This window comes from Geosmithia morbida (assembly GCF_012550715.1).
Source record: "Geosmithia morbida isolate 1262 chromosome Unknown scaffold_21, whole genome shotgun sequence".
In the NCBI taxonomy this organism is placed as follows: domain Eukaryota; kingdom Fungi; phylum Ascomycota; class Sordariomycetes; order Hypocreales; family Bionectriaceae; genus Geosmithia; species Geosmithia morbida.
The window spans coordinates 49983-72941 of NW_023336208.1; the positions used below are offsets into that span (position 1 = coordinate 49983).

At 57.2% G+C, this 22959-nt stretch overlaps 8 protein-coding genes across 8 annotated transcripts; 4 read left to right on the forward strand and 4 right to left on the reverse strand.

Moving 5' to 3' along the window:
- Positions 1–260: 260 nt before the first annotated feature.
- On the reverse strand, positions 261–2016 carry GMORB2_4508 (uncharacterized protein; the record flags this gene model as incomplete). The annotated part of the gene is made up of 2 exons (XM_035466482.1): positions 261–1528; positions 1608–2016. The coding sequence occupies 2 exons, from the start codon at positions 2014–2016 to the stop codon at positions 261–263; spliced, it is 1677 nt and encodes a 558-aa protein (XP_035318251.1).
- Positions 2017–2501: 485 nt separating this feature from the next.
- On the reverse strand, positions 2502–3494 carry GMORB2_4509 (urease accessory protein; the record flags this gene model as incomplete). Its single annotated transcript, XM_035466483.1, has 1 exon — positions 2502–3494. One exon carries the CDS (start codon positions 3492–3494, stop codon positions 2502–2504), a length of 993 nt encoding a protein of 330 aa, XP_035318252.1.
- Positions 3495–4028: 534 nt separating this feature from the next.
- Positions 4029–7765, forward strand: GMORB2_4510 (cohesin complex subunit SA-1/2; the record flags this gene model as incomplete). Its single annotated transcript, XM_035466484.1, has 4 exons — positions 4029–4437; positions 4557–4765; positions 4832–7553; positions 7602–7765. 4 exons carry the CDS (start codon positions 4029–4031, stop codon positions 7763–7765), a joined length of 3504 nt encoding a protein of 1167 aa, XP_035318253.1.
- A 570-nt stretch (positions 7766–8335) lies between these two features.
- GMORB2_4511 (telomere-binding alpha subunit central) lies at positions 8336–10698 on the reverse strand (the record flags this gene model as incomplete). The annotated part of the gene is made up of 4 exons (XM_035466485.1): positions 8336–9096; positions 9187–10213; positions 10312–10460; positions 10533–10698. 4 exons carry the CDS (start codon positions 10696–10698, stop codon positions 8336–8338), a joined length of 2103 nt encoding a protein of 700 aa, XP_035318254.1.
- A 1387-nt stretch (positions 10699–12085) lies between these two features.
- On the forward strand, positions 12086–14286 carry GMORB2_4512 (uncharacterized protein; the record flags this gene model as incomplete). Its single annotated transcript, XM_035466486.1, has 3 exons — positions 12086–12319; positions 12788–13297; positions 13375–14286. 3 exons carry the CDS (start codon positions 12086–12088, stop codon positions 14284–14286), a joined length of 1656 nt encoding a protein of 551 aa, XP_035318255.1.
- A 1412-nt stretch (positions 14287–15698) lies between these two features.
- GMORB2_4513 (ATP-dependent RNA helicase DHX57) lies at positions 15699–19966 on the forward strand (the record flags this gene model as incomplete). Its single annotated transcript, XM_035466487.1, has 2 exons — positions 15699–19574; positions 19760–19966. 2 exons carry the CDS (start codon positions 15699–15701, stop codon positions 19964–19966), a joined length of 4083 nt encoding a protein of 1360 aa, XP_035318256.1.
- A 468-nt stretch (positions 19967–20434) lies between these two features.
- GMORB2_4514 (aprataxin) lies at positions 20435–21211 on the forward strand (the record flags this gene model as incomplete). Its single annotated transcript, XM_035466488.1, has 1 exon — positions 20435–21211. One exon carries the CDS (start codon positions 20435–20437, stop codon positions 21209–21211), a length of 777 nt encoding a protein of 258 aa, XP_035318257.1.
- A 919-nt stretch (positions 21212–22130) lies between these two features.
- Positions 22131–22882, reverse strand: GMORB2_4515 (high mobility group AT-hook protein 2; the record flags this gene model as incomplete). The annotated part of the gene is made up of 2 exons (XM_035466489.1): positions 22131–22225; positions 22324–22882. 2 exons carry the CDS (start codon positions 22880–22882, stop codon positions 22131–22133), a joined length of 654 nt encoding a protein of 217 aa, XP_035318258.1.
- Between the last annotated feature and the right edge of the window lie 77 nt (positions 22883–22959).

Sequence of the window (22959 nt, forward strand, 5' to 3'; positions counted from 1 at the left end):
AGAGAGAGAACGTCTCTCCTCTCTCTCATGGAAAATACGACGTGTCTGATAAGTCCCTTGAACTGGAGGGTTCGACGATTGCAGTAGTGGGGTATATGTAGCATCATCGCTACATGTACACGTACGTAATTGTACTTGCCATCATCATCAATCTCAATTGCTTGAAGGATATATGCCCATTGGTTTTTTGTTTGTCTGTTTCTCTATGATGGCAATGCCACCATCTATGTATGCCAGAGAATTAATACCGGTCGAGGCCATCATGTCATCTCTTCCTCATCCGGAATCCGCAGCTCCTCCTCGTCAACCTCCCAATCCTCCTCCTCTCCCCAGACAGGCGCAAGCGTAAACCTGCCCATGATCTTTCCCATGCCGACACTCTCCCCGCCCAGCACACCGGGTGCCGGCTTCTCGTCATTCTCCTCGACCATGACGGCCGTGGTGAGGAAGTTCATGCTCGTGGCCGGCGTCATGTCGAGGAGCCTGCCTCCCCAGTCGAGCTGCACCTTGCCCGACTTACGCACCACGAGCTTGCCCACCATCCCGCCTTCCTTGTGGAGAGAGGGTGAGAAGGCCCGCGTGCTGTCTTCATCCCCCTCTTCATCCTCGTCGTCCTCGTTGATTTGTTGCTGTTGGTCGTTGGATGTGAGATCCACCGTGGCCGTGCTGGTGCTTCCCGTGCCGTCCTCGGCCTTGACAGCATCCTGAGGTGGCAACCGGTGGTCGCCCAGCTTCAGCGGCGGGAGCAGCGGCGGGAACTGGAAGAGGTACAGTCTGCCGTCCTTGTCCGTGGGGCCCTCGGTGCGCGTCTCGCCGTCCTCGGTCGTGACCGTCATGGTTCCCAGCTCGCTGGCCAGCATGCTCAGATCCGACTCGATGATGCGGTCCTCGGTATCCTGGGGCGGGCTTTTCTTGACCTTGACCTCGACCTTCTTCTTGCTGTGCTTGACCTCGGCCTTGCCCCCTTCCTCCCCGCCTGGGACTGCTGCCGGTGCAGGTCCCGCATCGACGTCCATGACTGTCGCCGGCTCCTCCGTGCCGGGCTCAGCCTTGACCGTGATCGGGCGCTTCTTGCTCGTCGTCTCGCCAGTATCCCACACGCCCTCCTCGACCGGCTGCTCGGGGATGGGCTTGGCGGCGGCGTCGTCGTCGTCGTCATCTGGCGTATCGCCGTCGACCCACAGGCTCTCTTCCTCGCCTGCCTTCTCCGCCGCCTCGAGCTCGGCCGTCGTGGCCACCACGACGCCCGTCTCCTTGTGCTCGCGCCGGTAGATACCCATGGGCAGCACGTTGGATCGGGACCCCAGCGCCGCCATCATGGCCTCGTCGTCGCTGCCAATCTCCTCCTCTGGTTCCTTGGTGTGCAGCTTGTCTGCGTCGATTCGCGTCTCGCGATATCGTCCGTCGCCCGCGTCGCCAAAGCCCGGTGTGCCGCTGCCTCTGCCGCGCGAGCCGCCGAGACCGCCGCCTCCGCCGCCTGCTCCCCCACGTCCGCCACCGCCGAAGAATCCGCCTCCTACTCTGCCCCCTGCTGATTCCGGGACGTCTTGTCAGTACCGGCCTCAACTTGAGTACGTGCGTGCATGTGTAGAGACAATAGAACGTACCTCCGGCGCCGGATGCGAATGTACCGCCAGGCCCACCTGAGATCATCCTGGAGCCTCCCCTCGCGCCCATAGCATCACCACGGCTTCTCTTGCTACGGAACCGTGATCGTCCACGCGCACGTCGCTCCTCGGCAGCCCTGACGCTGGCCTTCTTCTCCTCCTGCCGCGCAATCATGTCGCGCTCGGCCTCGTCTCGCCGCACATTCTTGGGCCGGAAACGTCCCGGTGCCGATCCGGCTCCGCGTGTTGACCTGGTCGTGCTGGATATGCGACCCGCGGCTGACGGCGTCGGTGTCGATCTGGCGCTCGGAGTCGCTGCTGCTCCCTCTGATGGTGTTACCGCCGTGCGTGGGCTGCCTGCAGCGCCACCCGCCCTGGCGCGGCCGACCCCCCTGGTTCCTCGCCTCATAATCTGGTTCACTGAGATTGTGTGTGGATGGTCGTATATACCAAGAGGGATCTGGTGCACTTCTGTATTGTCGTGGGACCACAGCTGTGAAGGAATGGCCCGAGAAAGTTGTGGTGGTAATTTTTCTCTCTGGATGATGTCGGTGCCAAGATGACCGAGTTCAGAAATTCATGGTGGGGTCCGACTTGGTGGCACCAATGGCTTCTCTACCTAAACCAAGCCCCGCTACCAATAGTACAATCTCCCACCACTAGACCATCAAGCCATCATGCCTTGCCTCACTTCATTCCATCCGGTCAACGAGATGATTCCGTGTCTCCTCTTGAACCCGTATTGTAACGGATTGCTCTTTGAGAGGGAGAGATGTTGTATATTTCCCACCAGAGCATTCCCCTTGCCGTCGTTCGAGGCTGTGATACCCCCCACCTATGCGGGGCAGACAATACTGCCTTCTCCCATACCTTCAAGTGAGATGTTCAGCTTCATCATCGTACGCACATGAGTGCTTGTTCTCCGAATTGGCGCTCAATACCTCCATCCATGGCGAGCATCGCACCGACCCACTTGCGCCCGCCTTCCACGGTCCTCGCGCCAAACTTGACAACCACACAACCGCGTACGTGCGCAGCCGACCACAGGATGACCTCGTCTTTTTCCATCTTGAGTCGCCGTGATCGCCAGCTTTCGAGGTCCGAAACTGACTTCTCATCGGCGGCCTGAGCTTCAGCTGAGCGAAAGTCTCGTCCTCCGACGCGTGGCAGCGCGGCAAATTCGCTGAGAAAGAAGTCGGCCGTCTGCTTGACCATGTCCCCTCGCAATATGAGAGTGCCAAAAACGGCAAGCTTGTCCATAGTATCCCGGAGCCGCCTGCCGCTGAGACGCAAGCTTTCCGGGCCGGAGAGGGCCACCGTATCGCGCACCAGCAGTCGCGGCCTCGTGTTGCTGTCGCCATCGTCCAACCACACCTCGTTGCATCCATTCCAGTGGGTGAAGCTCCAGTCCTCGCCTCGGGCAACCCGACCCTGTGTCACCCAGTCTAGGAAACCTAATGATGAGCTCGGTGCCACCCGGAATATCTGCTTCTGCATGTAGACGCTGCTCTCGAACGGTTGGACGGGGTCTGGTAGAAGACAGAGCCCGGCTCCGTTATGCACGTGCAACCGCAATGTCTGCCGCGTAATAGTGTCTGGCGATGCCGCCTTGAAGATTTTTGTGTGCCCCTGCGTGACGAGGCTCAGCTTGGAGCCCTCCTTGACCGTGATGGACAGGTCGACGCTGTCGCCGCTGACCAGGCCGCCCCCGTAAGACAGCAGGAAGACGAGCACGCTCTTGTGCTCACCTGATGGGTTTGGCGATATGAGCTTCAGCGGGTACTGGTAACTCATTGTCTGGAGACCACTGCCACCTGCGGGTAGAGGCTCGACGACGATTCTGCCATCGCCGGGAGACGAGGACGATGGCGGGAAGGGTGAGGCCATAGGGTTGGCGTTGGAGTTGAGGGGCGTTCAGCGAATAGAGTGTGAAACCACGCTCGTCCACCGCATTATGCAAATACTGCAAGAGGAAGAAAAAAAGAAAATGTCGGACAACAAAGGACGTGCAAAGAAAAGAAAAGATGAAATCCACTGAGTAAATGTTGTACTCTATAGAGGATAATTGATCTCATCACCTTTGATATCTCCGACGAGCACCTACGCCCGAGTTGGTGCGATGCCATGTAATTGGCCCATTGAGCCGACGTTTGGCCGTCCAGCCTATGGGGCACGGCTGGTGCCTTTCTGACCACAACGCGAGCCCCACTGAAAGTGGGAAATGGAAGGCACGACCGTCGACCAACGCGCCTTCCCATCATCAAAGGCTCTCTCGGGCAAAACACACAAATCCTCCCCCTCCTCCACCCCTTATCCCACGCAACCGTGCTAGTTGCTACCAATCCAGGATCAGGCGCCTGTCCGTTTCCTGATCTTGGCTCGAGCCAGATGCAGTCTGATCGTCTACCGCTGCGACAAATCATGGACAACAGCAACGCAACCGGTCCCGACGCCACGTCGCGTCGCCGCTCAGGACGCGTTGTCCGCGCACCCGACAAGTTCTCCCCCGAGATTAGCTCGCAACCTTCCCAGGCCAAGCGCAAGCGTCGCGGAGGGGGCGAAGACGACGATGACGGGGATGACGATGAGGAGAATGGCGTGCCCGATCTGAGCGACGAGGATAGCGACGACGACGCCAACGACGACGACTCGGATGAGGAGCATGCCGCGTCGCGCCGGTCGCAATCGAAGCGCGCAAAGAAGCACAAGTCGAAAAAGGCAAAAACCAATGAAACCCAGCCGGCTGCGCCTAGTCGCGTAAACAACCTATCTCGCACATTCAGGAAGTCTGTGCGTCTGGACACCGGCGGCAAGGGCAACGGTCTTTACAGTAAACCACTACCCTTCTTCCTCCTCCCCTCACCTCCGCCCACTCCCAACTCTCCAACAAATTATTTGATTGGGCCCAGGGGTAATTACCAAGGACTAACGTTACGCTCTTTTGTGCAGCCGAAATCTTCGGATCTGGTGAACTGCCAGGCGTTGTCGCGCAGCAATGGCTCGAAAAATATAGGAGCGACGAGGGTGACGCGCTGTTAGAGCTTATCAACTGCGTCCTGCAATGCATCGGTTGCGAACACGAGATCTCCATCGACGATATTCGTGACCCCGAGAATATTCCCAACAGACTCTCCGATCTTCATAATGCCTATCAGGAGGTACGTTGAGCTGCTCTTAAGGGGGGGGGGGGACTGAGATTGGTCAGGGCTAACTGACGACCACAGCAACAAGAGACCGACTACCCTCTCATATCAAAGGCTAAGACGGCCAAGTCCTTCCGCGACCTGCTCGTAGGCTTCTTCCAGCTGCTCGTCAGTGTTCTGCACGAGTCAGAGCTGCTGTACAAGGACAAGGACCTGATGGACAACGTGCACGCCTGGCTTTCCAGCATGTCATCTTCCTCCCTCCGCCCGTTCCGGCACACGGCCACGACGATCTCGCTCGCCATCACATCTGGCCTCGTTCAGGTAGCGCACACACTCGACGCCCGAATCACAAGCATCGAGCAGCAGCTGCAGGCCTCCAAGCGCAGCACGGCCAAGGCCAAATCGTTCGAGATTGGTCTCAACCTTCACGAGGCTACCGAGTACCGCAAGGCGTGTACCGAGATGATACAGTCATTCTTCGATACCGTCTTCGTGCACCGCTATCGGGACTACGACCCCAAAATCCGTGCCGAGTGCGTCGAGGCCCTTGGGAACTGGATCTGGGATCTGCCAACTGCCTTCATGGAGCCGTCGTACCTACGCTATCTGGGCTGGATGCTCTCCGACACGAACGCGTCTACCCGACAAGAGGTGCTCAAGCAGCTCGGGCGAGTCTTCAAGCGTAGCGCCGAGCAGCTTGGCCACTTCATCGACAGGTTCCGCCCCAGACTCGTAGAGATGGCTACACGCGATGTCGAGGTCTCGGTCAGAGTGGCAGCTATCTCTGTCATGAACACGCTGCGATCTGGAGCCCTCCTGGATCCCGCCGAGATCGACGCGATCGGGGAACTCATATTCGACACCGAGCTGAGGATTCGCAAGGCCGTCGTCGACTTCTTTGTCGCCAGTGTCGAGGATGTCTATGAGGCCAAGATCGAAGAGCTCGGCGGGACCGAGGTGCTCGACGAGTTTGACAATGTTGAGGAGGACGACTTCGACTCTCCCCGCAGGGAATGGGTCAACGTCAAGTGTCTTGCCGAGACCCTGGCAACCTACGACGCCCAGATCGAAGAGCGTCAGCAGAGTACTAACGCCCGTGATCTGGATGTCGCCGTGGATCTACTCGGGGCCACTGCTCCCGAGACGCGCATCTCTCTAGCTTCGCAGGTGCTGTTCGACAAGGTCGACGAAGTCAAGCAGTGGCAGATCTTGGCTGGTTACCTCCTGTTCGACCACACAACGAGCAACAAGTCGAAATCCAAGGCTAAGACTAAGTCTCCCGAAGCGGCTTTCAAGAAGGCTGTGGCGCCTTCTTCAGCCGAAGAGGCTATCATTCTTAAGGTGCTGGCATCGGCCGTCAAGGCCAGCCTTGTTCAGGCAGCCGAGCTTGACAAGGGCAAGCGTCGAGGCCAGCGGATGGAGGCCCCCGAGGCCCAGGAGGAGATTGCCATCGAGCTGGCCGGCGTTATCCCCCAGCTCCTCAACAAATTCGGTGCCGAGCCTGAGACGGCCACGACCGTGCTGCAGCTCGAGCACTTCCTCAACCTCGGCATCTTTCAGCAGCTCCGACAGGACTCAGGCACGTACGGAAAGCTCCTCGATGAGATCTGCACCCAGTTCAACAGGCACGATGACAGCAGGGTCATTTCCGAGGCTGTCGCAGCGCTTCTGCACGCCCGCCAGCACGAGGAGCTGGAGGAGCTGGCCGACGCCAAGATTTCGGGCCTGTGGGAGAATAACATAGAATCTCTGCGCACCTTTGAAAAGTCATGTGAGCTCTCTGTCAGGGGCAATTTGTCGGAGGCGTCCCTGCGCAGCCTGTCAACGACGCTGATGAAGATCAGTAAACTCGCAGCCATCTCCGACTGCGTCGACGTGCTGGAAGCTGGGGGTACAGACGACTCGATCTCGCGCGCCGTGGACGTTCTGGTCAACATTGTGCACCGCGGCAAGTATGAGCCGCAAGAGGACGTGATTGACGACCTGGAGGACGAGGTCGTCTCATACGCCATCAAGGCCTGCCAGTTCTACATCATGTGGCGGGTACGAGCGCTCTCCAAGCTCCTCGCTGACGGCTCGAGCCTGCCAGGCACAGAGGTGGACCGTCTATCAGTACTACGCCAGACATACCGTCGATACCTGATTGAGACGTTATCGTCGCGGGCGGCAATCGACGAGCTCCGCCTCTTCGCCACGGGTAGCCTATGCGACCTGCACCTGACTTTTGCGACGCTACGCAAACCCATCGAGAACGCATCATCAAGCTCAGCCGAGACGGAAGGAGGAGAAGCAGCAGCAGCAGCAGCAGCAACAGCCGATAACCTCAAGGCGCTGACGCAAGAGATCGAGCCCGGCCTGGTTCCTGAGCTGGTAGCCATCTTTGGCGGCGCAGAGAAACTATACGCGAAGAAGACGAAGCGCGACAAGATGCTCAACGGCCCTGCAGAGGACGAGGACCCGGTTGACGATGACGAGGATTCCGACGAGGACGAGGATGAGGAGACGACGAAGGAGGAAGTCCTTGCCGCCGAGCTGAAGGCCGAAAAGGCCCTGTGCGAGCTGACGGCTAAGCTGGTCATGGCCATATCCGCCAAGGTGCTCGACAACCGCGGTCCCACGGCGGGCAAGCTCCGTCGCCGTCTTCTCCGCAACCACCACAAGCTCGGCAACAACTTCAAGGAGGTGCTCAACTACCTCGACGAGGACAAGGTTCTACGAAGAAAGAAGGCCATCACCGCTGATAAGCCTACCTCCACTTCTGCTTCTACTACCACGCCCGCCGCCCCTGCTGAGAAACCCGGTAAATACAAATCTGCTGAAATCATTGAGGATGTCGACGACGATGAAGAGCAAGATGAAGAACAGGAAGAAGGTGATGAAGACGAGGGACAAGAGCAGCAAGAGGAAGAAGTCCAGGATGGTGACGCAATGGAGGAAGACGTCATCGACGATGGGGAAGACGATGAGGACCAGCGACCGAGTAACGATGATGACGAAGTGCTAGGGGATTGATCCGTCATCCTCTCCCCTATTTCAGGGCTCTCCGCCACCCCTTTTTCTCACTGTTTTTCTGTTTTGTTTATCTCTCTCTCTCTGATATCTCCCCTTTGTTCTGTGCGTGGTCAGGATAGGGTGTTGGGCTGTTAATGTCGAGTACATTGCTTCTTCTCTTCTTTTACCCCTTTTTTCAAGAAAACATTATATCGGCTATTAGTGGGTAGGTCGTATGCTTTTTTGTACATATGCTGAATGTCCTCGTGTGAGGTAACGAATGGAGTTTTGTTTTCTTTCCGTTTTTTTCTTCTTTTCGTCTTTTCAACCCCTTTACCCATTTGAAATGTTTTATTCCCGTCTTTTATCCCCCCCCCCTTGATAATGCAGTTCATAACTTCTCTATTGTCTGAGCAACACTTTAATTGAGCATTGGAAGAGAAAGAAAAAAAAGGTCTCAAGTTGAGTGTTAAAGTCATGTAGCCTACACTAGTGGTCACCAAAACAGGAGTATAATACCGAAATAGTGTGCAGGGGGGTGGGATATAATACAAGATAGTAAAGAGCAGCATACCAAAAAAAGAAAAAAAACTATATGGCTACCCGGGTCCCGTACAGACCAAACACCCTCATCCACCGATGTCCATCACCCGCATCGGCCTTGGCAGAATCACCCTCTCGTACCTTGATCCCATACTGCCTCACACAGCATGAGAAGGGGAGATTGGACGACTTCTCACTCTCCTTCGGCTGCTTCTGCTTCTCCTGCTGTTCGTCATCGCTGTCTGGAGGCGGGTCGTTCCGCGTGTCCCTGTTGCGCGCCCCCTGAAGCCGCTGCTGAGCAGTCTTCTTCTCCTCCAGATCGCCCCAGAGATGGAACATTGTCTGGCGGAGCGTCTCGAGCGCCTGGCCGTCCTCTGTCAGGTCGGTGGCGTCTTGGTTCGTCAGGCACTGCGCTGCCTGGTTGTCTACAATGGCCCAGAAACGATTGTTCTTGGCAGCGCCGGGGGTGGTTGCGGTGGCGGCGGCATCCTCGAGTTCCAGTGCGAAACGCCACTCCCAGCCTCCCTCGGTAAACATGTCGCCGTCGGGATCATTGTCCTGGTCGTCCGAGTCGAGCTCCGAGTCGCCGGCGTCGGAGAGGGCGGCAAAGTTGGATACCTTGCTACGGTAGGTGAAGTTGCGGAGATCGTGAGGCCGGAAGTCGGTCACCCGCACGTCTACGCGGTGGTTGGCGTTGTAGAAGGGGAGGGTTAGGGGGATGGTGTGGTCGCCGACTTCGGCTTCTACCACGGCATGCTTGAGGAGATCGGACACGCTGCTTGCTGGGAAGGATTGGTTCTCGCATTTTACTGGGCAGGAGAGAAGGGGTTAGTCGTGTATAGAAAAGGCAGCGGGAGTGGGGGGGAGTGAGGGAAGGGGGAGGGGAAGCCTAGACGTACTTAACGGGTTGAGCTTGATTGGCGGCTTGCGCAAGGATGGTGCCGGTGCCGGTGTTGCATTGGCGTTTGCCGATTCTACTGCCGCTGCCGCTTCCTGCTTCGCCTGCCTGGACATCTTGCGTCTCAGGGCTGAGCTTTCTGCCTTGGGCGCTGCTGCTGCTGCTGACGCACCTAGTTGGCGCTTCCGCTTGCGGCCGGCCCAAGCAGCCTCTTCGATTTCTTTTATCTGCGACTTCTTGGACATCTCGTAGTCGCGGTGGCGTCTGATGGCGTTGCGAAGCTTGTCGTCCATGGTCTCGGGGTCCTTGGCGTCGAGGGCAAAAATGCCAATCTTGTTACTGGGACCATGTCTATCCTGCCTCAGGAACCCTTCGAGGTAGGCTCCGTTGTTGCCATACTTGATTTGGACGTTCTTCATCGAGACCCAGGTGCCCTTTCCGATCTCCCCGTCACGTATGGCTGTGGCGTGGGGCTCCCAACAGGAAACCTGCATGGTCCGCCTGCCAAAGGGCCCGGTGTTTCTTTCGTCAACCTTCTTCCTGGCCTGCTCCGCCTTGTGGAACCCGGTCGTGTACCCGTAAGTGTCCCCGTCGTGGGTGGCTGCACTCGCCCCGAGGGCCGTGTGGTTGTGAAAGCCTGGGTTCTCGGTGAAGTCGGTCACCCAGATGGTGGTCCGTTCGCCGCGGTTCCAGGGGTCTCTCGTGAGGCGAACGACGAGGTCGGCAAAGCCGCCGGGCACAAGGTCTTTGAGCTCCTTGTACTTGTTACCGACGTTTAGGGACTGCACCTGCAGCGTCGCGAACTTTTCCTTGGTGGGGATGAGGCTCTGATCTATGTTGTGGCGCAGGTAAGCCACGTAGTCCAGCTCGGCCTTGGAATTCTGCCTCTTGCGCGACGGTGCCGACGGTGCCTGGGCCACTGAGGCATCTTGCGGGGGTTTGGGAATCTTGTCGGCGGCGAAGATGGAATATGTTGAGCTTTTGTTCGTCAGAAGAGATATGACCCCTTCGCCTTTATACAGCTGCATCTAGAATTGCGCCGAGTTAGCTGTGGATTCTTCCTGTATCTCTCCCGTATAACTGTCTTCCGCTTGAACTCGTTCACTAAGACAGTAGCCTGGCATACTCTAAAAGTGTCAAGGATAATGATGTCACCACACTGGACTCTTGGCATATCCCCCTCATCCAGGAAGAAATGGCATTGGACCGAGCTGTCGGGCAAATCGCCGCTCTCCTCCAAACTTTTGTCGGTGATACGCAGAGAGGCTTTCCAATCTGGTCCTCATAAAATCAGCGCTGGCTCGTTAGTGAGGACATAGGAGACGTAGGTGCTGGGGGCTTCCATACCAGGACCGTTTGGCATCTTGTAGGGCGCTCGAGAGTCGATGACGACTCCAATGGTTTTGGCAAAGCCATGGATGCCTCCGGTTTTATCATCGAGAATATCTCGCAGGGAGACAAATCCTGGGGGCAACCGGCCGGGGACGGCTTTATGCTGGGGTGGAGGAGCCATGGTGCCGCGACATGCTCGGCATGGCGTGCCGCGAACTACACAGATGGAGAGAAGTGAACGGAGCAGTAGATCAGTACAATGGCGTCGCAGTGGACTGTGCAAAGTGCTTCAAGTCAAGTGGACTAGCATATGAACTACCCCACACGAACACGAAGATGGGCTGATTTCTGGGTCGGGTTTGGCTGAGTTTATAGTGTATGAAATGCACGACGCGTCGAGATGAGGTACGGCGTCGCGTCCACGGCTGGGTAGCTGTAGCGAGTTTAGGGTCGCGGTATCACGTGATCTCTGTAAAGACGTGGCGTGATTACTCATCAGTTTTGATAATGAATGGTGGTCGATAAAACGGCTGTGATTTGAGTTCAGGACCAGCAAGCTTTTCGGAGAAACGATAATGAGCTGTAGGCTATTTGCCGTCGTCCATATCATCAGGTGCTAGGTGGGCTAGGTAATACATATCTATGCCTGAGGCTACAAGGGAAGAGGGCGAGGAAAAGAATAAGGCAATACGAGTACGAGAAATAGTAGGGATAGAAGAGTAGCTGGTGGAAGATTGAAAAAAGAAAGAAAGAAAAAAAAGAAGGAAGGGGAAAAAAGGGGGGAAAGACCCCTCCCCCACTACGAAACGCCAGTACATACGAGTAGGCGTAAGTACGAGTAGTAATAATACCCGTAAAGGCGTACGAGTAGACCACTGGCAATAGCAGGGCCCAGTTTGTTCCAACAACCGACAGGGTTGTCTCACAGGACCGAACAGTGCACGAGAGCCACTGCGCCAGTGACGATTGATGGTTCAGTGGCCTGGTGGGTCCTTTCCCCATCTACCACGACCACAGGGGAGTCATAAATACTACTGTAGAAGAGAAGACAGAACCCCTATGAGCTCTATTTGTGGATGTGCGCAGTGGTAAGGTTAACTGTATTACGGGCAGCCTGTTGCCATTATAGCACCCTGTTGCTGCTATTAGCACTTCCGACACGGGCCAATCACCCCTCCTTTCGCCCCCACAGAACACAGCTGGCTCTCCTCGTCAGCGCTTTCTTCCTGCTACTTTGGTTCTTCATCCACCCCGTCATCTCTTTTGACCCCTCGCAGGTTCTTTTCCTTCTCCCTCTCGTAATACCCCTCCTCCATTTTTTTCTCCATCTCCTTCTTCGTTTCTTTTCTCTTTTCCTTTTTTTTTTTGCTCTGCGCAACGGGTAGTCAGGATCTCCGTCACCCCATCCGTGCTGTTGCATTTAATCACAGCATCTCCAACCTCTTCATCGAAACTTAAGCCCGCCTTCTGCTCTCTGCTCATTGTTGATCGACTCGCCCCGCACACGAGTCGCTGACCGCCGCACTACCAAAAAAAAAATATAAAAGGAAGAAGAGAAGCCGCCCACCATGGCTGAGAGATACATCCCCGAACATCGCCGGACACAGTTCAAGGCCAAGAACGCCTTCAAGCCCGAAGAGCTCCGTCGTCGTCGTGAGGAGCAGCAGGTAGAAATTCGAAAGGCCAAGCGTGAGGAGAACTTGGCCAAGCGTCGAGGCATTGGTTCCGGTGACAGCCGTCCTGGTGCCGCTCTCGGTGCTGCTCCCGACAGTGACGATGACACTCCCCCTACTGAGTCCCAGGTATGATCTTCTCATCTCTGTTTTCTGCACTTTTCTTCTCTCTTCTTCATGCCATTTTCTCCCTCCTATTTCTTCCGCAACCCCCTTATTTCTCATTGTTTTGGTCCATACCGGGCCTCAACGTCTTTTTGTTTGTCTTGCTTGCGATGGCGTGGCGGGGGCAACACGTCTAATTTTATTGCGGGCTCCACAACCTTGCGTTGGTTTGATCTTTTGGACGCTGGCCTTGTTTATACGTACCTGCTTGTCGGTGTTTGGCCTTTTGGGACCAGTGTCTTTTTTTTTTCTTGCCTTCCTTTCCAAAAGGTTCCGTCGTCATGCTTCCGAGCCGGAATGCGATGTGGGGCTGGCAGCTCTCCGTTTCTCTGTCCCTGTGCTTCTCTGTGGAGTGTTGACTTGCTACTGCTTTAGAGCACATTCATGCTTTATTTGTGGCAACCATGATGCTAACTTAATTCGCTCTCATAGCTGAACGAGGACCTTCCTCAGATGGTCAGCGGTGTCTTCTCGGAGCAGATTGACCAGCAGATCCAGGCTACGACCAAGTTCAGGAAGCTTCTTTCCAAGGAGCGCAACCCGCCTATCGAGGAGGTTATCAAGACTGGTGTCGTCAGCCGATTCGTCGAGTTCCTGCGATCCCCCCATACCCTTGTCCAGTTCGAGGCCGCCTGGGCCCTAACCAACATTGCCTCGGGTTCTGCCACCCAGACCCAGGTCGTCATCGAGGCCAACGCCGTGCCTATCTTTGTCGAGCTCCTCTCCAGCCCCGAGCCCGATGTCCGTGAGCAGGCCGTGTGGGCTCTCGGCAACATTGCCGGCGACAGCCCCCACTGCCGTGACTATGTACTCAGCTGCGGGGCTCTTAAACCCTTGCTCAACCTTCTGGGCGACAGCCGCAAGCTCAGCATGCTCAGGAACGCTACGTGGACCCTGAGCAACTTCTGCCGTGGCAAGAGCCCCCAGCCTGACTGGAACACTGTAAGTAGCCCAGATCCGCTTTCATCCTCTCTCCTGGCTAGCCGTTTGTCGTGTCTGACATGTGAATCCCCCGAAAGATTGCTCCTGCTCTTCCAGTCCTGTCCAAGCTAGTCTACTCGCTGGATGACGAGGTCCTCATCGACGCGTGCTGGGCCATCTCCTACCTCTCGGATGGCGCCAACGACAAGATCCAGGCCGTCATCGAGGCTGGCATCCCCCGCCGCCTAACTGAGCTTCTCATGCACGCCTCGACGTCAGTCCAGACGCCCGCTCTTCGCTCCGTCGGTAACATTGTTACTGGTGATGACGTACAGACCCAAGTCATCATCAACTGTGGTGCCCTGCCCTGTCTCCTGTCTCTGCTGAGCTCCACCAAGGATGGCATCCGCAAGGAGGCCTGCTGGACCATTTCTAACATCACGGCTGGAAACTCGGGACAGATCCAGGCTGTCATCGACGCCAACCTCATCCCCCCTCTGATTCACCTTCTGCAGAACGGCGACCTTAAGACGCGCAAGGAGGCATGCTGGGCCATCAGCAATGCCACCTCTGGCGGTCTCCAGAAGCCTGAGCAGATCCGCTACCTGGTTTCGCAGGGATGCATCAAGCCCCTGTGCGACCTCCTGGCCTGCCCCGACAACAAGATCATCCAGGTTGCTCTCGACGGTCTTGAGAACATCCTCAAGATTGGCGACCTCGACAAGCAGGCTGCCGGCGAGGGTAGCGAGGCCGTGAACCGCTACGCCCTCTTCATCGAGGAGTGCGGTGGCATGGAGAAGATCCACGACTGCCAGAACAACGCCAACGAGGAGATCTACATGAAGGCCTACAACATCATCGAGAAGTACTTCTCGGACGATGAGGAGAATGCCGATGAAGGTACCGCCCAGCCCACTGGCCCTAACGGTACTTTTGGTTTCGGCGCCAGCGGTGCTCCCCAGTCCGGTGGCTTCAACTTTGCCAACGGTGGTGACTCGATGGACATGTAAGAAGTCGCTACGACCTTGCGAGCTTCTGAGAGAGAGCGTGCATGGAAGAGACACCAGATGACCGAGAGCCGAGGGAAATTGAAAGCGATTGTCGCCTTGAATGGCTGGCTAATGTTTGTTTCTTTGATATCGTGTGGCTCGTCCATTTACCTCCTTCCCGTTCTTGTGAACTTTTTCTCCCTACAGAAGCTGGCTACAAACCCACAACAAATACCCTCTCAAAGGAAAAGACGCTCCCGACCAAACGAATATTCCTCTTTTTATCACCCCCTCCCCCTACCCCTTCACTGCGCTTTCAACTACCGATTACATTTCTTTGCCCCCAAACCCCGAACCCCCTGCCCCCGCTTGACTGTTTGAACACTATGACACCTAGACGTGGTTTCCCCCCCGGTTTTACACGGGGGAGTTGATGTAGCTCGGAATGGTGCGCGACGCGAGATGGGAACGCGAGCCATGACGATGAGCCGAGGCCCTATGGTAGCTTGAAAGCTCCAGCCTCTTATGAATACAAGATGGAGTTTTATTTGGTGCTGTTCTTTCCTTCGCCCAGAGGACAGCGAGCAGGTGTCCGTGGGGAGACCTTCTCTATGGAACGGAAGGCTGCTCGCTCGTCAGCTCACCACCCCTCATGGCGGCAAACGGCAAATGGGATGATGGCGGCTCGTGGCAGGGATCAACATCATGTAAGGATACGAGATACACAAAAGGAGGGATGGAATCTCGAAACCTCGGGATGCCGGTGCGAGTGCACCGGGCTTAATCCCCGGATGGAGGACAGGTATAGCGTTGAGTTGCGGCTCAAGAGTAACAGCCAAGTGGCTGATGCGGCATATGGAACCGTAGCGATGAGATTAATTGCCCCCATCAATATTTCCCCCAAAATCAACAAATTTGACTCCACCATGGCGTTTCGTACCAAGTGAGTTTTATGATTCAGATGTGTCTGTAGACGGGGATGCTCTTTGATCATGTGTAGAATTTTTTTGGGCGGATAACCTTGATGAGCTACACACTGTGCATAAGGCAGCGAGTTTACACATCATATACAGTGCGTATAATTAGCCACCAGCGCACACACAAATTCTCCGCGACACTTTTTCAATCATTATATGAGACGAATGCTCAACCTGACAACGCATCTCCACGCCACCGCCCGGAGGGATGTATAGTCTTCTAGCGGTCATCTCTCGACTAACCTCTGTCCAACTGACATGAATCACTCGATATTTTCCCGCCTAAGAAAAGACAGACACCTCTGTATGGCGTAACTGGAGCAAGAATCTTATCCTTGACCCCTCCCCCCGCAGCTGGCCACTGAGAGAGAAGATATAAGAAGGGAGAAAGACGATATGAACTAGGAGGAAACGCGGGTGCTCGAAGGAGAAGCGTATCAACGACAATAGACAAAGATGGTGAAAAAAGCCAAAGGCAAGGCTGCAGAGCCGCCGGCAGCGGCAGCACCATCGTCAGGACCGACCAGTAAAAATGGCGGCAAGCCCGGCAGCGGCGGCAGCAAGAAGGGCGCAAAGGGGGCGGCAGCAGTGGCTCAGGAAGAGCAGCTTCCACCGCCGGGGGACGCTCCCAAGCCGACAGTGAAGCAACGCATCGGGGGGTCTTCGTGGACGGGCAAGCTCCCCGTGAACCTGATGAGCGAGTACTGCCAGAAGCAACACTGGGACAGGCCCGAGTACGACACGCGCAAGACGGCCGACGGCTTCTCTGTATGGGTGACTCTAAGTGCCCGCGACCCCAAGACGCAGCAGACGACGCGGCTGGAACCCTTCAAGATCCCGGCGAGCCACAAGCACCTCATCACGCGGGAGACGGCGCTCGAGGCCAAGCACGCAGCGGCAACATACGCCCTGTTCCGGGTGTGCAGTATGCAGAACAAGCATACCGTCCTCCCTCCCGATTACAAATCCCTCTGGAAGGACTTCCAGGCCTTGAAGGCGCTAGACGTGAAGGAAGGGAAAGGGTGGATGTACGATGCCGATCCGTTCAAGACGCTCAGGGAGCGCGAGGAGGCGAAATCCGCGGCGGATAAGAAGAGGAAGGAACTGGAGGCTGCCAGGGCCAAGGCCAAAGAGATGCCTGGCGCTTCGGGATTGGCCCTTCTCAACAGGGGTGGTGACGGTTCCGGGGCCAGTGGCTTCAACCCCATGAAGGGGTGGTCCAACGCGCCCAAGGTGGAGATGGGTCGTCAGACGAGAACCCAGCTCGAAACGCTGCTGAGGAGTGGCATCTCGTGGAACCCGCACGGCGTGGACATGACCCGGCAGCAGAAGGATAGCGTCGTGTCGCAGCTCGCCAAGCTTGGGTTCCGCCAGAGCCACGTTGCCGAAGCGGTCGACTACTGCAAGGATCGCGAGGAGACGCTTGAGTGGCTGCTCATCCACGTGCCCGAGGACGACCTGCCACCCTGGGCCCTTCCAGAGAGCTACGCCGTCGGTGTGTCCATTGGCGCTACCGATTTGAAGAAGGAGGCTGTCATCAAGAGGCTCACCCAGACGGGGTACTCGCTCGAGGTGTGCACGCGCGTGCTCAACGAGAGCGGGGGTGATGAGGGACTGGCGGCAAATTCCCTGCAGGGTCTGCTCATGGCCAGCAGCTCCAAGGACGAAGATGACCAGACGAAGACAGATGAGGACGATGACGACTTTCTGGATATGGGATCTCCCGAGGAGCAGTGGCAGGAGGAGACGGCCAGCCTCGAAGCCATGTATGGCGACAACTTTGAGCGTGAAGGTGACAAGGTGATACAGATACGGCTGGAGGGCGTCAAGAACGCTGGCAAGGCCAACATTGACGCCAGTCTGCGCGTGCGCATGGCCCCGTCGTATCCCAAGAACCTCATCCTGTCCGTGGTGGCCAGCATGCCCTCTTACATCAAGCTCAGCGTCATCCGGAAGGCCCTGGCCTACATGCACGACGAGCTGCGAGATGAGCCGACAAAGATCTTCCTGGTTGTCGACTGGATCCAGCAGAACATCAACGATATCATCGAGCACCCAGGCAAGCTGGTGGACATCTCGTCCGTGTCGTCGGCAGCATCCGAGGCCAAGCCGGCGGCGGCAGTGTCCCGCGCCAAACGGACGCTGGCGGCGCCCCGACCCATCAAGTGGGTAGAGAACGAGCAGAGCAGAGAGCGATGGATGCAGAGGCAGCAGAGGCCAGACCAGAAGAAGATGATTACGCAGAGGTCGAGGCTTCCGGCGTGGGAGATGCAGGACCAGATTGTGCGGACCGTGGCCGGAAACAACGTCACCATCATCAGCGGAGAGACGGGATCTGGGAAGTCGACTCAGTCGATGCAGTTCCTCCTCGACGACCTGTACAACCGAGGCCTAGGCGACTGCGCCAACATGATTGTTACGCAGCCCCGACGTATCTCGGCCCTGGGTCTGGCCGACCGGGTGGCGGACGAGCGCTGCTGCCGCGTAGGCGAGGAGGTCGGGTACACGATCCGCGGTGAGTCGCGCAGGTCAAGGGACACGCGCATCACATTCGTCACGACAGGTGTGCTGCTGCGACGGCTGCAGACGTCCGGAGGTAAGGTTGAGGACGTGGTGACGGCGCTGTCCGACGTCAGCCACGTGGTCATCGACGAGGTGCACGAGCGCAGCCTTGACACCGACTTCCTGCTCAACCTCATCCGCGAGGTGATGCGCACGCGGCCCAACATGCTCAAGCTGGTGCTCATGTCGGCAACGCTGGACGCGGCCACCTTCAGCAGCTACTTTACGTCCGAGGGCCTGAGCGTGGGCACCGTCGAGATATCGGGCCGCACGTTCCCGGTCGATGACTACTACCTCGACGACGTGGTTCGGTTCACGGGCTTCACGCCGATGGATTCCCACGAGAAGTTCCTGGGCGATGAAGGGATAGGCAAGGTGATTCAGAAGCTTGGCCACCGCATCAACTACCCTCTCATAGCGGACCTGGTTCAGGCGATCGACGCGGAGCTCGGGTACGAGGAGAAGACGGGAGGTATCCTGGTGTTCCTGCCGGGAGTGGGTGAGATCAACCAGGCGTGCCGGGCGCTGCAGGGGTCCTCGTCGCTGCACGTCCTGCCGCTGCACGCTTCGCTGGAGACGCGCGAGCAGAAGAGGGTGTTTGCCAAGCCGCCGGCGGGCAAGCGCAAGGTTGTGGTGGCGACCAACGTAGCCGAGACGTCCATCACCATTGACGACATCGTGGCGGTCATCGACAGCGGCAAGGTGAAGGAGACGAGCTTCGACCCGCAGAACAACATGCGCAAGCTCGAGGAGACGTGGGCGTCCAAGGCGGCGTGCAAGCAGAGGAGGGGCCGTGCAGGACGCGTGCAGGAGGGTCGGTGCTACAAGCTGTACACGCGGAAGCTGGAGGATGAGCAGATGCCGGAGCGCCCGGAGCCGGAGATCCGGCGCGTGGCTCTGGAGCAGCTGTGCCTGTCGGTGCGGGCGATGGGGATGCGCGACGTGGCGCGGTTCCTGGGACGTTCCCCGACGCCGCCCGAGGCGCAGGCCATCGAGGGGGCCATGAGGCTCCTCCGGCGCATGGGCGCGCTGGACGGCGACGAGCTGACGGCTATGGGCCAGCAGCTGGCCATGCTGCCGACGGACCTGCGGTGCGGCAAGCTGATGGTGTTCGGGGCCATCTTTGCGGGCTGCCTGGATGACTGCGTCACCATGGCGGCCATCCTGAGCACGCGCAGCCCGTTCCTGTCGCCACAAGAGCGCAGGGAGGAGGCCAAGGAGGCCCGCAAGGCCTTCTACTCGGGCGATGGCGACCTGGTAACGGACCTGACGGCCTTCAGGCACTGGGACGGCATGATGGCCGACCGCTCCACGCCGCAGAGGACAGTCCGCGCCTTCTGCGAGGACAACTTCCTCTCCTTCAACACCTTGTCCGACATATCCAGCACCAGGACGCAGTATTACGCTGCTCTGGCCGAGATTGGAATCATTTCCCCCTCTGAAGCCAAGGAGAAGAGCTCGTCCGGCAGTGGCTCCAACGGCGGCAACGATGGCAACAAGGCCAACACCATCAGCAATCCCCAACTACTCCGTGCTCTCATTGCGGCGGCATTCACCCCGCAGGTCGCGCGGATCCAGTATCCGGATAAGAAGTACATCAACTCTGTCTCGGGAGCGGTGGAGCTAGATCCGGAGGCTCGGTCGATAAAGTACTTTGCTCAGGATACCGGGAGGGTGTTTGTCCATCCTTCCAGTACGCTGTTTGGCAGCCAGTCTTATCCCGGGAATGCGGCTTACATGTCGTATTTCACCATGATATCTACCAGCAAGGTCTTCATCCGGGATCTTACCCGTGAGTTTTCTTCTTTTGTCTTTCTCTCCCTCTCTATGGACATTTCTTCCACACACACACACACATATATATATATATGTATATATGTTTTACTAACGCGGTCGATGGTTGATGTGTAGCCTTCAATGCGTATACCCTGCTACTCTTCTGCGGGTCGATAGAGCTGGATACCATGGGACGAGGTCTGCTGGTAGACGGATGGCTCCGGCTCAGAGGATGGGCACGTATCGGTGTCCTGGTGGCTAGGCTGAGGGGCATGGTGGACGGTGTGATTGCTGAAAAGGTCAAGAATCCGGGTGTGCAGCTCGGTGGCAATGAGGTTATTCGGTTGGTGACAAAGTTGATTCAGTTGGATGGATTGGATGCGTAGCTTAGTGGGATTATACGAGAAAACGGAAATCCCTGATATTTATAAGATAAGAATAGATGATGATCTTCCTCTCTTGCTGAACAAGGAGTTTGTCGTGTGCGTTTTCACGTGAGCCATGGTCAACAAAGGTGAATACGGGTATTATGTGACGGCATCCACTCTCCGACGGTGAGGCGAGTTCAGGCAAACTCTCAGTGCTTACAACAACATCTTATTCTCACAACACATACACACGCACGCACGCACGCACGCACGCACGCACGCATAATGACCGACTCTCTGAAAGAAGAAGAAGAAGAGGCCGTGACGCAAGAAGAACTCCAAGGCCGAGGAGAAGTGTCGGAAGCAACAAAGAAGCGTCCTCGCGATGCCTGTAAGGAAACGAAAAAAAAAACAATCACAACTCTTTGCATATGTCTGATACCGGGTAGTCGAAGAAGCTGACGTGACGGGAAAGTCGGAGAGCTCATGAAGCCCAAGAAAGCCAAGCACGGCGAGGCCAAAGCACTACGGGCAGCGACGGCGGCGGCGGCAGCGGCAGCGGCAGCTTCATCCAGAAGCCGCATGGGATTGGGCGTCTACCTGAAAGAGCCCGAGACGTTCCCATCGTCGCGCGTCATCTTCCACACGGCCGACTTTGTCGCCATCCACGACCTGTACCCCAAGGCCACGGTGCACGCGCTGCTCCTGCCGCGGCGACGGGACCGCAACCTGCTCCACCCGTTCGAGGCCCTGGCCGACGACGCCTTCAGGCGGCAGGTGATCGAGCAGACGGCGCGTCTGAAGCGCATGGTGGCCGGGGAGCTGAGGAGGCTGGTGGGGCGGGACAGCAGGGCCGACGCGGCCAGACAGGCTGTGCTCGACGGCGAAGCCGGGCCAGAGCATCCCTCCCTTCTCCTGCCTCCTCCTCGCCTCCCCGAGGGCGGCAGGGACTGGGAGGCCGAGGTGATGGCGGGGGTCCACGCCGTGCCCAGCATGTCGCACCTGCACGTCCACGTGCTGTCGAGGGACATGCACTCGAACGCCGTGCGGCACAGGAGGCATTACAACTCGTTCAACACGCCCTTCTTCGTGCCTCTTGGCGATATACCCCTCGCACCGGACGACGGGAGACGGCACACAGGTCACGAGGGCTACCTCCGGTGGGGGATGAGGTGTTGGCGCTGCGGGAGGGACTTTGGTAACAGGTTCAAGGAGTTGAAGGAACATCTTGACGGGGAGTTTGTCGAGTGGAAGAGGGAGTGACGCATAAGAGGTCTCTCACCTTCCCTCCCGACAGGCCTCTTCTCCCACCCTCCTCCTGACCCTTTCATGAGAGGCTCAAGAGATGAGTGTAGTCTTCTTGCTCCATCACTGCTCGCGCATCTCCAATCTCCATACGAATCAATGACCTTACCCTATACCACGCACGGTGTGCTCCTTGCTCGCGACAGCACACGCTGACCCGTAGATGCGAATACAGTGGTGTCTGCCTACCGGTACGTCCTGGGTTGGTTGATGAGTGCATGTCTCTGAAACGCTTGCTTCCCAACAGAGAGGGAGGGAAATCCATCTATGAGGTTATCTACTACAGATGCGAGTGCGGCAGCAGCCAAATGTTGCTCAGTCATACAATATCGGGTGCCACAACGCTGTCAACGGAAAAGACGACGGAAGAAAGAGATGAGTAGAAGGAGCAGAAAGACGACAGTGCCGAGATGTAGCAAATGAATCCCTCGGTGGAAATGTATTCTTTTTTCTTTTCTTTTTGGAAAAAAAAGTAAATTGCCCCGTAAACCCCCTTATCCCATACCCATTTGCCTCGCAGAGCCATTTCATATCATGAGGGGAAGGAAAACAAAAAAAAAAAAGCATATTCCGCAAATCATCGGTTGGAAAAGTCCCCTCACCCCTTTTGCTCCATTGTAACGAAAAAAAAAAGGAAGAAAGAAAAAGGAAGATAGTGGATTCTAATCCTCAAGTGTGTGTACGCGCCGTGGGTAAACATGGAAAGAAGAAGGACACAACGCGCTGTTGCCTAGAGATTTCGAAGGAAAAAAAGAGAAGAAAAGGAAGAAGCGTGGTGATGGGAGATGTATGATATATAGAGAGATAGAGAGGAGAGAGAGAGAGAGAGTAAAAGGCGAAGTGTGGGGGAAAAAACGGATATCGTCAAAAGTTGAAACTATTGAGCTTCGTCGGCGTCGGCGTCGGCATCGGCGTCTGCATCGGCATCGTCGCCATTCTGGTCATCAGTGACGGTCTCACCAGCGGCGTCTTCTGACAAAAGAAGAGAAAAAAAAAAGGTTGGAATGTCAGTCTCGATGTGCGGCAATGCCAATTGCGGCAGGACACGCGCAGAGTCAGGAGAGACTTACCGTCTTCATCAGCCTCTTCGTCTTCGTCCTCGTCTTCGTCCACCTCCACCTCCTGCTCGACCACCTTCTTAGGAGGACGGCCGCGCCTCTTGGGAGCAGCAGGCGATGCATTGGCGACGGCGGCGGTGACGGCGGCGGCGGTGCCGTCGACCGCCACCTTGCGCGGACGACCGCGTCCTCGTCCGGGAACCTTGGCGGCAGTCGTGGCGGCGGCGACGGCGGCGGCGGTGCTGGCGGCGGTGCTGGCGGTGGTCGCGGCAGACTTCTTCCCGCTCCCCTTGGGTCTGCCGCGGGGACGGCCGGTGGGGATGTAGGCGGGGGCCTTTGGCTTGTCACCCTTTGGGGGTCGACCGCGTCCTCGGCCGGTCGGGTTGGCGGCAGCGCCGGAGCCTACGGCGGCGGAGTTGGCAGACTTTGTCACGCCGCCCGTCGTGGTCTTGTTCAGGCTTCCCTTGGGACGACCGCGACCACGGGCGGGAGGAGGAGAAGTACCAGCGGCCTCGGAGTCGTTCGCGGCGGCGGCTGCGGCGGCGGCAGCATCTTCTCTCGTACGAGCCATGATACTTTTATTTTTTTTGGGTAGTTGTTGTTGTCGTCGTTGGATTTTCCTGGAGGAGAGGAGAGAGAAGGGGGGGG